The 16,864-nt window shown below is 45.0% G+C and overlaps 2 protein-coding genes across 5 annotated transcripts in view; one reads left to right on the plus strand and one right to left on the minus strand.

The window, feature by feature from the left end:
• TCAIM (T cell activation inhibitor, mitochondrial) overlaps positions 1-11,447 on the plus strand; it is a 54,445-nt gene extending 42,998 nt beyond the window's left edge. For all 4 annotated transcript variants that reach the window (XM_028107091.2, XM_028107089.2, XM_028107092.2 and 1 more), the window contains exons 8-11: positions 675-766; positions 3,672-3,904; positions 4,459-4,590; positions 9,681-11,447. In XM_028107091.2, the coding sequence (XP_027962892.1) occupies positions 675-766; positions 3,672-3,904; positions 4,459-4,590; positions 9,681-9,921 (698 nt within the window). In that variant the 3' untranslated portion in view covers positions 9,922-11,447. The remainder of the gene's footprint in view (positions 1-674; positions 767-3,671; positions 3,905-4,458; positions 4,591-9,680) is intronic.
• A 4,174-nt stretch (positions 11,448-15,621) lies between these two features.
• Positions 15,622-16,134, minus strand: CUNH3orf86 (chromosome unknown C3orf86 homolog). Its single transcript, XM_028107039.1, has one exon. It carries the CDS (start codon positions 16,132-16,134, stop codon positions 15,622-15,624), a length of 513 nt encoding a protein of 170 aa, XP_027962840.1.
• Positions 16,135-16,864: the final 730 nt, after the last annotated feature.

Here is a 16,864-nt window from a genome sequence, read left to right on the forward strand (position 1 = left end):
ATACACATCTGTAAATTGTGGAGGAAAACTAAGTGTTAAAAGACCTTACAGATGTGACTTTATCACAGCTGAACTTTTAAATCTGTTCCTTTGAGTAAAACAGAGACACAAAATTAGCCTTTAAGGGGCACCTGGGTGCCTCAGTCCGTTAAGCTTCTGACTTGATTTCAGCTCAGGTCATGATCTCATGGTCCTGAGATGGAGCCAGGTGGCAGGCTCAGCACAGAATCTGCTTGAGATTCTCTTCCACCCCCTCTGCGCACACTCCCTGACGTGGAAACGCTTGTGCGTTCTCTTTCTCTCCCCATCTCTAAAATAAATCTTTAAAAAAAAATTTTTTTTTTTTTTAATTAGCCTTGGGCACCTGGGTGGCTCAGTTGGTTGAGCGACTACCTTCGGCTCAGGTCATGATCCTGGGGTCCTGGGATCAAGCCCTGCATTGGGCTCCCTGCTCTGCGGGAACCTGCTTCCCCCTCTTCCTCTGCCTGCCACTCCCCCTGCTTGTGCTCACTCTCTGTCAAATAAATAAATAAAATCTTTAAAAAATAAAATAAAATAAAAAATTAGCCTTTAAGCTTCTACTGAATTTGTTTACTAAATTTAATTATTTGCACAATACTAAAAAAATGAAGCATCTATGGACAGTGACCAAAGGGTTTGTGTTTTATCACCAGGATGTACAATAATATTTACAGACCGATCCGGAATGAGTGCAGTGGGCCATGTGATGCTAGGAACAATGGATGTCCATCATCACTGGACAAAAGTAAGGAAAAGCTTCAAAGCAAAAAATCCTGACTTACTTTTGTTTCAAACTATGCTGTTATGTCAGTGAACTAAAAAAACTCATCATAGTTTCAGCTATTTTCAGAATAGATGTTTATCATGTAGTTAAAATACTCAAGAGGCCTGATTTTTAAGTCAGTTTTTATTTGGAAATTTTATAGTCTTTTCTGAAGCATAGCGTAAAAGGCCTGCATTCTCTTGTTTTGGTTTTAACAGATTTACTGTGTTATAATTGACATACAATAAACTGCACGTATTTAGTGTGTATAATTCGATGAGATTTAACATGTGTAAAAACCCATGAAGCCATTAACACAATCAAGATAGTGAACATATCCATCACCCACAAAAGTGTGCTCATGTCCCTTTGTAAACTCTCTCCTCCATCCCGCCACCCTCTCCCCAAGCAACCAGTGGTCTGCTGTCACTATAAATCAGTTTATAACTGGAATTTCATATAAGTGGAATCACAAAGTATATACTTCTTTTTGGGGGGCGGTTCTGTTTTCTTTCATTTGACATAATTATTTTCAGATTCATCCATACTGTTGCATGTGTCAAGAATTTCTTTTTATTTCCATGTAGTGTTCCATCATATAAATATACCAGTTTGTTTATCCATTTACCTATTGATGGACATTGAGTTATGTCAGTTTTGGCATGGGAAATAAAGCTGTTAGAAACATTGTGTCCATATGCACATATATTCCCTTTTCTTCTAAAAGTGGAATAGTCGGATCATGTGTTAGGGTATTTTTACCTTTTGAGAAACTGCTAATGCTTGTGCTGGTGGTCTTTTTAATTTTAGCCATCCTAATTTTAATTTTAACACATCCTAACACACCTAATGTGTGGTGCTATCTCATGTGGACTTAATTTGCATTTCCATAATGACAGATGATGGAGAGTATCTTTTCATGGGCTTATACTTTCTTCTGTGAAATGTCTGTTCCAATCAAATATTTGGTTGAAGATATTTGCAAACCATATCTGACAAAGTCTGTGTACCTAGTGTATAAAGAACTCTTAAAACTCAGTAGTCAAAAAACCAAACAATCCAAAATGAATAGCTATGTCACGGAAGACCTACAGATGACAAATATTTTTGAATGGCTAAAATGAAAAATAATGACACCACCAAATTCTGGCAAGGGTGTGGAAACACCAGATCACTCATCCGTCACTGGGGGGAGTATGTAGAATGGTACAGGGGCTCTGGAACAGAGCGTGACAGCACAGAACTAAACGTGTTTACCATGTGACCCAGAAATTGCACCCTTGGGCATTTAAACTAAAGAAGTGAAAAATTATGTTCACACAAAAACCTGTACACGAATGTGCATAATAGCCAACAACTAGAACAACTCTAATGTCCTTCACAGTGTGAATGGTTAAACTGTGGCACATCCATACAACAGAACATTACCCAACAGGAAGAGGGGATGAAGTATTCATACCAGCAACAACCTGGGTGGATCTTAAGGGCATTGTGCTGAGTGAAAAAAGTCAGTATCAAAAGATTACATACTGTTTGATTCCACTTATGTAACATTCTTAAAATAACAAAATTGTGGAAAGAACAGATTAGTGGTCACCAGGGGTTGGGGAGTAGGGAGCTCTCTCCCCCGTGGTCCGTGGGGCATCACTGGGCGTGCAGGATCCCTACGGTGGAACTGTTCTATGTCATGTGGTCATGGCGTGTGAATCTACACATGGGACAAACCTGCATACAGTTAAATACACACACATACACACAACTAAGTGTAAGTAGAACTGATGAAGTCTGAATCAGTTCTATCAGATCAATGTCAGTTTCCCGGTGGTGATGTTATACTGTAGTTTTGCAAGACATTACCACTGGGGAAAGGGGGGAAGATGTTCAAATCTAGAGTTATCTGAAAATAAGGTTTTTTAAAGGTAATTACCATTTATATATAGATAAATCATCAAGAGAAAAATGGAGAAAGTGGGTAGGGAAATGATTTTCAGACTGTTAGAAGTCCATTATAGATAACTTGTAGAATTCGTACGCTACAGTTACTTTTATTAGAGCATAGGTTTTTGATGCCTTCCCACTCCACTGTTAAGTTGCCCATCCCCAGCTCTCCAGGTAAAGTCTGAGTCCTCAGCACAGCACACCAGGGCCTTCCCATTGGAGTGTGCGTGGAGTGTGCTGCCCCTCTTCATGCTTCCGTCTCTCTTCCCCTGACATACCTCCATGTGCACTTAACGCCTGCGAAATCCTGTCTGTATTTTCAGACAGGCACATTAGACTTCCTTAGAAACCTTTCACTTGAACGTCTTCTCTGTATCCACTCACGTGGACATGGCACGTAGTACAAAGAATCCTGATTCTTGTTTTGTTTACTTGTACCCCGACTGAAAAGCAGGGCCCAGCTCTTCAAATCTGTACACACAGGTGCCCAATTTGTGCTTAAGTACGTGGTAGGTGCTCAGTGATGTTTATTGCATGGAATTGAGTTTTGCTGAATTAAAGTAAATTCTGAAGAAGTAGACTTGGTGCTAAAATCCATGTACTTTATTTCTCAAACCATTCTTTATTAGACCATGTAATCATTCTTAAACTAATTTTAGATTTAAATGTTAGTACTTAGGACTTATTTTCATTTGGAACCTATTTCTTTTTTTCTGCAATCTCTTTAGTCTTATCTAAAAATCCCTAAGATTTGTAGTGTTTTGTTTTGAATATTAATATTTCCAGCATTACATTAAGTCTTTTTCTTTGACTTCTTAGACCTTTCCGTCTAGGAAAACAATTTTCTTGTTAAAATTTCTCAATCCCATTTATTGGAATCCTAAAATTGAGCTATTACAATAACATAAAACTAAATATTTGTTTCATTTTTTTTTTTTAAATACTGTAGCTTTTTGAAAGGTTACCAAGTTATTTTGACCTTCAGAGGAGGCTGATGCTTTTAGAAGACCAAATAAGCTACCTCCTCGGAGGTATACAAGTGGTTTATATTGAGGAATTGCAACCAGTATTGACGCTTGAAGAATATTACTCTCTTCTTGATGTGTTCTATAGTAGACTGGTGAAAAACAGAATACCCTTTCACCCTCGCAGTCTGCGTGGTTTACAGATGATCCTTAACAGGTAAATATCTAAAACAAGAACGACTTTTATTCTTTCACTTAGATGCATTGTGTAAGTGGATTAAATTGTTTTGTGTTTTTCTTAGGAACTAAAGAAAAGTGACACTCATTTACACATTAAAAAAGCCAACTTAAAGGAATTGAAGGATTGACTCTCTAGAATAGTCTTGAAGTACATTGCCACTTACAGGGCAAAGTCAATCCTACGGAAAACTTTCTAGAATTAAACTAATGTTGAATCACTAGCCCACATTTTTTGTGCACATACTGTTTTCACAGTCTATGCTTGGTGCTAAATGCACACCTCACCTCACACCTCACTGGGCTCATCTTACAGATGAGGGTGGCCACGAGGTAAGGAAGTATGTGGTCATCCTGAACGTGTGTCTGTTTGGGGAACAGCAAAACTTAAAGCATAATTTTACTATACTTTCAAAGTGGATTTTCTTGATGAATTCCTTCATCACTCATCAGACTACTAAAATATTTTCTTTGGGGGTGGAGTGGGGAATGGAGGGATGAGTGATTTTTCCTTTCACATGTGTTTTGTTACAGTGACAGATATGCTCCAAGCTTGCATGAACTCGGGCACTTTAACATCCCAAGCCTCTGTGACCCAGCAAACCTCCAGTGGTTTATCCTTACCAAAGCCCAGCAGGCAAGAGACAACATGAAAAGAAAAGAAGAGTAAGTGCCATGAGCCCTTTGTAATGTCCTGTCAGTCAGTCTGTCAAAATTCAGGTTTTCGGAATTCATAAAGATGGGACATAAAAACTGCATGAAACTTAGGAAGTGGACTGATTTGTGCATAATCCACGTTTATTTATCCCCCACCTCCTTGGTCTGCCAGGAATTGCATGTGGTGTTTCTGATTGTAACAGCCTCATTGACATTACCACCATGTGCCTCCGTTTGAGAAGCAAGGCTTGTTAGTATAAACGTCAACTCAGGAGCAGAACAAAAGATAAGAATGTCAGAAAGAAATTCTCCAGATGGGAAAAATTCAGTTACTGCTTGAATAACAGGAATCTTGATGGTCTAAAACATTGAGAACTACTGATTTTAAGTAAATGAGAAGAAGTTTTAAAGTAAAAAATTGATGTCATTCATAAGCGGTCCTGTCTCTATGTTGTCTTTGAAGGACTTGGTAGCCAATAGTTTCCTGATTTGTGGGCATTGGATACTGCTTGATAATGTTTTATGTATCTCCTATGAAGAAAGGAGGATATTACATTCAAAAGAGGTTTTTCTAAGGATGTTGGCAAAGGAGGTTTGGAGACTGAGAATTTATTCACTTGTTCATTCATTTAGCGGTCATTTGGCGTGATGATGGTTGTGTCCCTGAGGCTATGACAGGTGCCGTGGAGAGAACGCTGGGGCCAGCTCTGTTACCCCCCTGGACTGCGTTTCTGGTGGGGGGTGTGGGTTCTGCACGGGGTCAGTGGAAGCTGGGCCAGAGAGGGGCTGGGTGAGAAGCACAAGGCTTGTGCTCCCGGAAAGCCACAGCAGCACTAAAGGGAACACAGTGGCCCAGAGAAGGAGAGAGAGGAGTACAGAGACCAGAACCTGGAAGGTAGAGGGTCTGAGGTGACCGTTCAGCAGTGTGCTGGGGAGCCGCCGGTTCCACATGTCTCCTGTCTTGCCCCCCATTCACCCCTCCATCCCCACCAGTTGCTCATCTGAAAGCAAGGGTGGCGGTGGAGGAGAGCCGTAGAAGACAAGAGATAATGGGATCGTTCTGTGTAGAGAATAAGTGAAGGAGCTACATCTCTTAGTTTTGCTTGTGGACTTGGTGACAGCTCTGTTGGCCCAATCCAGTGGCACGAATGTCCCATTTCTTGACTGGTTGGTAAGGCTTCATGTTTGTGATGTGATTTCTCTTCGTTGTAAGTCAGCTTTAACTCTTGGGAGCAGCTCTGGCCCACCTGTCCCTGTGAGGGCTGTTGGCTACACTGTAGTTGCTGCTTCTGTCTTTCCAGTGGCCATTTTGTAGCTGTGGTGCATTGCTACTAGATTTTGAGGAAGTAAAATAAAAAGAAATGCAATTCACATAGGTTAGTTTTTGAAAGTTCCATCCTGTGAGTCAGTCAGGTCAATACAGTGACTCATCAGAGCGGCCAGAGTGAGTCGCCCTGTGAGAAGTCACTCCTGCTGAGCCGGCCTGCAGGCCGGGGCGCCCTTGACTTTGCCCTCACTCATTTTGCTACAGCCGGATGGCCCTTTTATCTTCATCCAGCATCTTGGAGCGTCTCTTCCTGGTGTCCTCCTGGTTTGCCCTTCACCTCCCTCACGTCTCAGCCCACGTCCACCTTCTCAGGTCTTCCCTGAGCATCAGCGGGAACCAGCACCCTCCCATGTGCGCCACTCCACCGCCCCTCGTCTGCCTTGCTCCCTCATACTCAACACCATTGGTCTCTGACAGGCTGTTTTCCTCATTCATTTGCCTGCCTTCCCCACCCCGCCGACAGAATGTAAGCATCATGAGGGCAGACTTTTTTGTTGCTTTTGTTCACTCCCATCCTAAGATCAGTGCCTGGCACACAGGTGGCTTTCAGGAAGCACCCATTGGCTGAATCCATTAACTTGCATGTTCCCTGAGCCCCTTTCTGGCTCTGGCGTTGGAGCCCTCGTCCCTGTTTTATCCCCCATGGAGAGGAAGCCACTTTGTTGCTGGTCCCAGTGTACCTTCCCTCTTACTCATCACCTTCATCCCTCTGCAGACCTCTGCAGTTTTCCCTCCCCTTTGCCTTCTGCTTCCCTTCACTCTGTTCTCCCCACCCTATTAAGGTTGCCTTCATTATAAGGCTTTCCGCAGATGAAGTGTGTTCTTGGACTATGGTTTTCACTTTTTAGCTGCATATCTCTATAAAGCAGATTCTCAAGTGGACACCCAATTGATAAAAGAGATAAAAGCTTGCAGGTGTTCTGTTCAAAGAGGAAGGGAGCTAGAAGCCGCTCATACCCATCGGGGTCCTCTGAGTACCTCTGCAGGACCCTCGGCTTGTGGACGGTTTAAAACCAGTATTCTAAGCTAATATCTGGGTCTCAAGTCGACCTCACATGGCCTTTTCAAGACTGCATGACTTTTAAAAAAAAGACTGCATGACTTATAGCCCCTGCCTCTTAACATGGCCTGGCTACCAGGGGGAATGTGTGTACTGTGGAACCCCCTCCTTTGGAGGCTGGTAATGACCCATGCACAGCTCTTACGTGGGGCAGGCATAACCTAGGGTAACCTGGGCCTAGAGGTAAAGCAGCTCTCCCTACACGGGCTATCCTCACTTACTGCTTTTGTGGTAACTCACTCATGTTTCCTCCTACCCTATATCATATACTATAAATTTTAATATCACTTAGGCAAACTGGAAACAGTAGAAATGTACAGTAATAGAAGACTGTTTAAATAATTTTGATACTGACATAGAATAGGAAAAAACGATTTAAAACAATGTTCATTTATTCCACTAATATTGAGTACTTTGGTACCTAGCCGGCCCTCAGAACAGATACCCTTGTGGAACTCACAGTTGATGTCAGAGGCAGAAGGAGCTTTATTTAAAAAAAAAAAAAATAGATATCGTTTTTGTCAGGGGAAAGAAAGGTCATTTCCCCCTAGGAAATGTCTGGCCCATTTCTTAGCATTAGAAGGAAAGGAAGAAAACTCGCCACCAGCCGTACTCACCGTGTCATGGCGCTTCTCTCATTTGTGCTGTGCTTCCCTTTTTCCTCTATTTCATTGTTGTTGAAGTATGAATATAATAAAGCAAAGAAATCATAAGGAAAGGCAAAAAATCATCTAAATTCGTCTGCTTTGGACTCCAGAGGCACCCAGGGAGGGATAGGCTGTTCCCCGCCACCTCCTTATTGGAAGGGCCAGCCCTGGAGAGAGCCCCAGTGAAGGCCGCCCTCTCTGGGCTCGATTCTCATGCAGAACTGTACTCCAGAAGGACTGATGGGCCCTCCTGGTTGTAGAGGTTGTGGCCTAGGGGTCGGGGCAACCCTGGGATGAGGCGAGAGGCTTCTCTGAGAAGGGATGGGAATGCATGGCCCTGGCCAGAGATGCGTGTAAAGATGCATCATTGGAGAACTACACATTAACTTGGCCAGATGCCAGGCTCTCCATTTCTGAGCCAGATTGTTAAATACCTCCCCCTCCCTTTTTTTGAGCCAGTGAGAAAAGCCCTTTACAAAAAAGTTTGTCGGTCCCTGCTGTTGATGGTACCTATGGTTCTTCCCGTCTAATCCTGGAAAGAATAGGTACAGGTCCAGCTGGAACATTCTGAGAACCCCGTCAACTCTGCTGTCCAACTTCTTCAGTCTCTAAGCAGCAGTGTCTAGAAGGAGTAATCTTACAGAAAAAAACTAGCAGCACCTGAGAAAGTGTTCCGGGTGTTGTTGAAGGGAGTAAGTCAGTAACTACAGACCCGTGCTACTAAGTCCCAGCTGACTACAACGACCATTTCTGTTTTCAAATATTTTTCTAGCTTATGGATAGTTCATGGTACTTTTTTCCTTTATGCAGAGATTAAGAGTGGATAAATAGAGGTTATTTGGGTATTTTTTAACCAGTGCAATACTTAAACTTCTTTGGGAACCTTCTTTGACCATGGCAGTTTTGCTTTACTCCCCTTCCTGCGTGGGCTTCCCAAGAGATGTCCGTTCTGGTCTGCACACCACTCAAGGACGTGACAAGGCCTCTTTAACACATCTCAAGATTTGGAGGATTGAAGCTTTTTACCAAAATATACCCATAAACTGGCCATCTGTGTATCTAAGACACTGAGTTCTGCCCTGAGTTGTCTGCTTTCTAGGCCTTCACTCAAGCCCTTGATGGAACAAGAGGAAGAGAGGGAGCTGATGGGCATAGAACAGAGTGGAGGGGAGGAGCGTCCTCCCCAGGGGCCTGTCTTCTGAGCCTGCTGGGTGTTTGGGAGTCTCCAGAAGTCATTACTGCCCAAGGGTCAGACTGTAGGTGGTTCCTAAAACTAGGAACTTTTACACTCAGCGGTCTGCTTTCTTTGGTCACTAACAGCTGCTCAGTGAGGCAGGATAAGAACGTTTTAAATTATGTCTTTATTTTTACTCATTGCTGCTAAAAGATTTAACAAATACTTTCAGAGATACATGCACAAGAACTATTGGCATGTCTTCTAAGCATGTCATTTACCCTTTGTGGACACCATTTTCAGTGTTGAGAGTAGAAAGTTAGACTCCAGTGTTTGGAAAGAGCCCAGATGTCCATCAACAGATCAATGGATAAAGAAGAAAATTACTCAGCCATAGAAAAGAATGAAATTTTGCCATTTGCAATGACGTGGATGGAACTAGAGGGTATTATGCTAAGTGAAATAAGTGAGTCAGAGAAAGACAAGTACCATATGATTTCACTCATACGTGGAATTTAAGAAACAAAACAGATGAACATAGGGAAAGGGAAGGAAAACAAAATAAAGACAGAGAGGGAGGCAAACCATAAGAGATGCTGAACTCTAGGAAACAAACTGAGGGTTGCTGGAGGGAAGGTTGGGGGGGATGGGGTAACTGGGGGATGGGCATCGAGGAGGGCACGTGATGTCATGAGCACTGGGTGGTGTATGTAACTGATGAATCACTGAATTCTACCTCTGAAACTTAATATTACACTATATGTGAACTAACTTGGATTTAAATAAAATCTTGAAAGAAAGAGCCCCAATATATAAAATTATATGTACATTTTATGTTCTTTTATTTGGTGATAGCTTGTGGCAATATTATGTTTATTTTCAATATAACAGGTTAAAGGTTATTGAAAATGAATTGATACAGGCTTCAACGAAAAAATTTTCCCTGGAAAAGTTTTATAAGGAGCCCAGCGTTTCTAGTATACAAATGGTGGATTGTTGTAAGAGACTTCTAGAACAGTCACTGCCTTACCTACAAGGGATGCACCTCTGCATTTCACATTTTTATTCTGTTCTTCAAGATGGAGACCTTTGTATTCCTTGGAATTGGAAGGATGGAGAAGCCATTAAGTAACACAGAAATCTGTGTTATTTTTGAAGAGCTAAGAAACTGTTAAACTAATTTAAAACCACAATTTGATATAACAGTATTATTTACATATTACAAGAACGAAGTTTCTAACTGCTGCTCTAAAAGTAGAACTTTTTTTAAAATTAATCTCTGCTACAAAACTTGTTTTAAAAGGTTTTATCTCCCAGTCTTACAGTGTTTCTTATCTGATTGGCAAGATTGGGTAAAAAGATGTCAGAATGAAAGAACATATTTTTAGTGGTGTGTAAATGAGGGATTCTACAGAGTCAAGGATATCTATTTTTATATGAGTGAATGTGGGTACGTGTAAACAGGTCTCAGCATAGTTCTGAAGTAATGGGACTCATTCAACATGCAACTTGGTAAACATCTCATGTGTCAGCACGAACATGTATTTTGCAGCCAGTAGGGGACAGTTGCTGTCCAAAACAGGAGACTGATGGGTAGCAAAAATTAGATAACCAGATTCTTCCTGAAAGAAAGAGTAGAAGGAAAAAAAAGCAATTGGATGTATGTGTAGTATTGACATTGTCATAAGTAGTCTGATACCAGTTTGTTAAAACATCTTAGTGACAGAAAATTTAGGTTTAAATCCATAAGTTTTCCTACCCATTAAAGTATTATAACTGTTGGTAGCATGACACTAACAGACAGTAAGTGTCTTTGAATCAGTGAGGTGACTCGTTTGTTTTTGTGGACAGACTATCTGGAAAAACCCTTGCTTTTTTCCCCAAGAGTTCCAGCAAGTAGGGAGTATAAAATGGTTCAGGCCATTCAGGATTTCTGTCACCCCCTCAACCCCGGTCTTCCTGTTCCTACCGTGTTTCGCACGTGGGGTGAGGCCCCTCTGAGCCGTCCCTTGTGCATAGTTGTGTGGGCTCCCTGAGGCCACAGCACAGCTTATCCCCAGAGACATGGGGGACCCGCTCTGGAGACACAGGGCTTCTCTCTCCACAGGTGTTTCCCTTCGGATAATATATTCCACCAGATCCAAAACCTCTTTGGCTTATTTCTCAAGAGGATAAGGTGAATCCTAATTTGGGACACCATTTTTGTAGCCCCTACTGCTGAAGAAATGGGAAAGGAATTTTTTTCCCACAGTGCATCAGAAAGAAAAGAAGCTGTTAACAAACCATTCTTGAAGTTCATTTCAAATTCATCTAAAACACTATTATTTAAACTGTTTAAATTCAAATATGTGTTCAAAAGAAAGAATGATTTGTAATTTTTATAGTTTGTGCATACCACATCTCTTTGAACCTTCATAACAACTATACTGAATTTTTTTTTTCTAATGTAAAAATGTTGCCTGTAAAGATTTTCCAGAGCCAAATGATGGAGGTGAAAAATTCCTTCCTTAAAGATTACATAAGAAGATTTATTGAAATATAGGTTTGGATTATGCCATTTCTAAAATCAACTAATAATAGAATCCTTAGTAATGTTTTGAATTGGACTTTGTCTCAGAACTGATTGTTAATAATATAATAAATAATACATTAATCAGATTGTTTTTCTTGTTATTCACTTATTAATAGTTTTACAACGATTGTGACATAATAGGAAGTTACAAGAAATTGATGGCCTATTTGACCTCCTCTCCCAATCTAACATAAAAGGGAAAACTCTGTCTCACCACTGAAAACTGGCACAGGTTGAGGCCCCACCAACTACAAAGCCATGGGTCAGAAGCAGTCTCCAAAGGGACCTGAGCTCCAGACCCAGGCCAGACGTCTCCCAAGGAAGAAGCAGGCCCTGAGCCCAGGCTGTCCAGTTAGGAAGGCATAGGTCCAAAGCCACATCTGTCTGCAGGACAGGTCCCCCCCAGGCCCTACTTCCTCTTTTGTTTCTTAAAGACCTCCAGGTCCAGGCAGCCCACCTGAGTTAATGAGAGGGGGGATGGTGGGCATTGAGAAATGGAGAGGTGAAGCAAGAGGGGTCAGGGCTGAGTCAGGAGTCAGCTCACCTTTAGAACCTCTAAGGACTGTGTGTACATCCCTAAGTGAACCCATCCAGCTTGGGCCCTGTCCCAGCACCCTGGTGTTCCTACTTCCCTTATACCAATCCAGCTTCCCCACCCCACCCCCACTGTTCTGGGGGGACCCTCGAACAAGCCAGTAAGACCACGTCAGTCCTGTGGAGACTGGTGGCTCCAAGGCTCTGGGCTCTTCTGCAGGGGGCCGTGGTCCTGGCAGCCTTCTCCTGCAGGCCCCAGAGCTGGGAGCCCAAACTCCCAGGAGGCTGGCACTCACACTCAGGGTGCAGGAGCCACTGATGCATTGGGTGAAGCCTGGCAGCTGGCTGATCACAAAGCACCTCCCTGTTTCGGGGGTGCCTCTGACCTGTGCCGCCTAACCACAGACCCCAACCGCAAGCCCTCTGACCTGGCAGGGCCACCCAGGTACCTGTCTCATGAGTAAGAATTGACGCAACCCCCAGGGCACCTTGGTAGAACTCCTACTGGGCTCCCTGCACTGAATGACCCTGGACAAGGCCTCACTTGGCCTCAGTCTCCCCATCTGTAAAAGGAGACACTGGGTCATGTTCTTGGAAGTTCTTCCCACCCGCAGTGAGTCTGCCCCAGGAATGCAGAGCCCTCCCTTGGATGGTCCTGGGCTGCTGGCCCAGGCACCCCTCACTCCTTAGCAGTTGGGACAAGGAGGAGGAGGGGGAGGTGGGACAGCCAGTGGCCACACAAATCAGAGTTGGCGCCATGGGCCCCTCTTCTAATCCCCAGCCCCCTGCTACTGCAGCCTCAGTCTACTGGTCAAAGCCCTGCCCTCGTGGGGACATACCTATTATGGAGCACTATAGGAATTCTCCCCCTAAGGTGACAGATCTTGCACATGGGGAAACTGATACCCGAAAGTGAGAAGAGACGGAGACTTGGCCAAGGCCGTTCTGTCTCCTGTAGATAAGAGAGGTGGGATTAGAACCTAGGTGTCCCAAGGGCTGTGAGGGGTCTGAGCAGGCAGCAGCACCCCCAGCCCTGCACGGGCCCACCACGGGATTAGTGCTGGGGACAGGCAGCTCACAAGTCAAGACCAGATGCGCCCTTGGAGCAGTCCTTGCCCTAGCAGGCATGGGGGGCATAGCAGAGACAGAGACCTGGCCACTGTGGCGTGGTTGGTCAGCGGGCAGCAGGGCCACCTTGGCACCTAGGGGACTTGTGTAGAACGGGGGGGGGCAGCCCTGCTCCCCCTGAGGCCTGGCAGCAGCCTGGGCTCTCTGGGACCCCACAGGTGCCTATGGGCATCATTCCTGGAGCAACATTTGCACACTTCTGCCCCAAAGTCCATCACAGCAGCTAATGTGGAGGAAATCGGTTCAGCACAGTGTGTGGCTCACAAGGGAGGGGGCCATCAGATTTCACCCTCGGCATCTTTTGGAGGCTGTCCGTTTTTCATTTTCTCTGTCAATACCATGCGCACTGGCCTAGACCATGGCACGCATGAGCCAGAGACTTCCAAGTCAGCAGGATGGGCAGTGTGATCGGGTGGAGGAACAGTATGATCTATACAGACGACAGCCTGTACCTCACTTCCCGCCCCCCCCCCACCAAAATGCAGGATTTTTAAACTTTGGAGTAAAATCTTTGCTGAGGGATTTCCTAAGACCTTTTCCCATTAGTCATTGAGCAAACAGGAGGCACCGGCAGTACACAGGCCTTGTCCTAGGCACTGGGAACACAGCAGGGACGGAGCAGACAAGAGCCTGCGTTTGGTGTATGTTTCTTGGGGCTGACACAAATTACAAACCAGGGGGCTTCACACAAATGCATTACCTCACAATCTTGAAACCAGAAATCCAAAATCAAGGTGTCGTGGGACCATGCTCCCTCCAGAAGCCCAAGGGGACATTCTTTTCTTTGCCTCTTCCAGACTCCGCTGGCTGCCAGTGTTCCTGGCTTGGGGCCACATCACTCCAATCTCTGCCCCTGTGGTCACATCGCTGCCTCTTATTCTCTGTGTCCTCTGTGTGTCTGTCTCAAAACTCACCCTGTTTGAAGAATGCATGTGAATGCGCGTAGGGCCTACTGGATAATTTAGGATGAGCCCCTCCTCTCAAGACCCATAACTTAATCACATTCATTGCTCTAGAAGGTCATCTTCACAGGTCCTGGTGCTTAGGACGTGAACATATATCCCTTAGGGACACGATTCAATCCACTGTACTGGTGACTTGGGGTCACCACTGCAAACCCCATTTGTTGTAGGCTGCCCTTGAATGATGCTGTAGAGGGAAGAACCCACCATCTGTGGGCAACATGCCAAGTCCACCTGAGACCCTGGTAAGGTACACACTCTCTCTTCCTCCCTGAGCATTATTTCATATCCACTAACCTTCCCAAAGTTAGAGCTTCCTGGGATTCCAGCCTCTACTTAGCCTGCCCTATTCACCGGTTGTTTGAATTGGTTCCAGCCTCTCACTTTTCTAGTTCGCCGGCCGGGAGCTTTTCTGTGCACATGCTTCTCTTTTCTCCCTGGGCTTCTGGGTTGCAGGTTAGAGCTGTGGTTCAGGCCCTCTGTGCCGGTTTCCCACTTGCTGCTCAGCATCAACCCACCCTTCCTACGTGCTCTGCAGTACCGCACAGAATCCTTGAAGTTTCTCACCTTCAGCATGAGCACCACAGTAAACTTTTTCAGGAGAGTGCACTAGAAGGGCACTGCAGGAGGCTGAACAGTTGGTCAGAAGTATGAGTGTGATGGCTTCCGGTGGAGACCTGCTCCAGCCATAGGCCCAGAACCCATGGCCCCTGCTGGGCCTGGTGGCCCTCTCCACACTGTGAGCACCTGGCTTCCTGCCCCCTGCTGTACCCAGGGCCTCTGGGAACCACTCATCCCTGGTTCCTGGTAACATAGTTACAGACAGTGAAGTTGAGCAGGCCTGGCAGACAGGCTTGCTCACCCCTATATTGTATGGGGGCGGGGGGAAGCTGAGGCCAAGAGAGGCAGGGTTCTGACTGGACACATTGGCTACAGAATCAAGGCTGGGCCACAGGCCTTTGCTCCCCAGGCCGGAGGAGGGTTTCCTGGGGTCCTCAGGCTGAGACAATGTTTCCAAACCCCTACTTACTGCCTCCTACCCCTGCATGACTGGACCAGTCACTCCATTCCTGGAGGGTCGAGCGGCTGCCCATTGTCTCACCAAAGCATCATCCGGAGCCTGTCCACCAGTGAAGGCAGAGCTAGAAGGGGTGCTCTGCCCAAAGGCTCTCTCAGCCTCAGGTTGCCTCAAAGAGAGCTCCGGCAGGGCTCTAGCCCCTTTGTGCTCAGGACCCAGGACAGCCCTGAGTGCCACCCCCTGGGCTATATGCAGAGACACAGGGCCTGCAGGTCCCACTCATCCTGGCTTGTTCCTACCTCAACCAAAGAGGTATCCTTCTGGCTCTGGCTGGGAATCAAACATACTGCTCTGCTACCAACATCAGAACCAAATTCTTGAACTCCAAAAACTTAGGAGCAAAATAGACTTGGGAGGTAAAAGAAGATCTAGAAAACATTGTGTCAAAATCTAGGTTAAATTTATATGGGGTTTGAAAGCACTTGGTGTGTTCTTCTAAGACCTCTGCACAGAGTTCTCTACGCTTCCAGGGGAGGCAAAAGTATCATGGACATGAGCATGGAGGCGTTCAGCTGGTGGGCTGCTCAGGAAGCTGTGACCATGCAAATACTTTCAAGTTCAAAAGGAAAATCGGTTGTTCCCAGTAAGGACATTTTTCAGCTTGCAAGTGAAGGCCCAGGGGGTAGAAGGACTGGGAGGAAAGGAAGAAGCTGGGGGCAGAGGGACTTGTCCAAGGGGGCCACATGTTGGCAGAGCACTTCCTCGTGGTGAGATAGTCACAGGAACTGCTGAGAGCAGCCAGGTGCTCATTGCTCCAGCCTTAGCCAGGCCATGGGTTGGTGTAGATGGGAGGCAGTACCTTGAGCCAGTGTCTTTCAGTGAAGCCTTAGGAGGAGGTGGAAGGGCAGCCTTCTGTACAGGTATGCTGGATGGGCCCTGGGCACTGAGAGGAGCCCCCTGCATGCTCCCATACTGAGATCCGGGCCTCTCTTGGGGATTCTCCAGAGAAGCTGGAGAAGCTTCAGGTACATCTGCCTTCATTGAAGGGTAGGTGATTTCTCCAGTTATCTCGTTTACCCAGAAAAATGTATCTAGAGATTTCTTCCCCTGTCCAAACAGACTCTTAGACATAGCTACAAAGGAAAATTGAGACAAATAGATGCATCTTCAGTTGTCCACAGTGGGGGCAGAGGGCTCCCTCAACACAACCAGGGTCAAAGGGAGCCCCCGACCTCTGGGCTAGGACTAGATAGCCTGTGTCAGCATTCTGTTAGGGAGACAGACGCCTTCCCAGATGCTTCAGAAATCCTCCCAGGACCAGGAGCAGGCCTTGCTGGGAGGCTCTAGATGAATTCTAGCATCTTTTTAAAAAATGTCTTTTCAAATTTTTAAGTCTTAACCAAATATACTGAGAAGTATACTTGAAATCCTGACCTAATTCAGAAGTGTGTGTGTGTGTGTGTGTGTGTGTGTGTGTGTGTGTGTGTGTGTATGGACACTAACAATTTCATAGAACTTAGATGGTTATGTGCAGTCTTGGTATTTTCTATGCAATTCAATTCTATATTCCTTACAAAAATGCTAATTGCTACTCAAACTCACTTTTTGAGGAAGCAACAATGATTAATGAACTATAGTTTGAAAAAACACTGTGTTAGGTTAAGAGGAGATTGGAGAACACTGGGTCTTCTACAGAACAGGACAAAAAAAAATCACTATTGAATTTTACAAAAATGACCATGTATGGTCAGCAGAATGGTCCCCCAAAGATGGCCATGCCCTAGTCCTTGGAACTTGTGACTATTTCATTACATGGCAAAAAGGAAATTTGCAGATGGAATTAAAATTACAAACCTTAAAC

The sequence above is a fragment of the Eumetopias jubatus genome, unplaced genomic scaffold (genome assembly GCF_037043125.1).
Source record: "Eumetopias jubatus isolate StellerSeaLion01/CBP00866 unplaced genomic scaffold, mEumJub1_p1.0 scaffold_1, whole genome shotgun sequence".
Taxonomy (NCBI): Eukaryota; Metazoa; Chordata; class Mammalia; order Carnivora; family Otariidae; genus Eumetopias; species Eumetopias jubatus.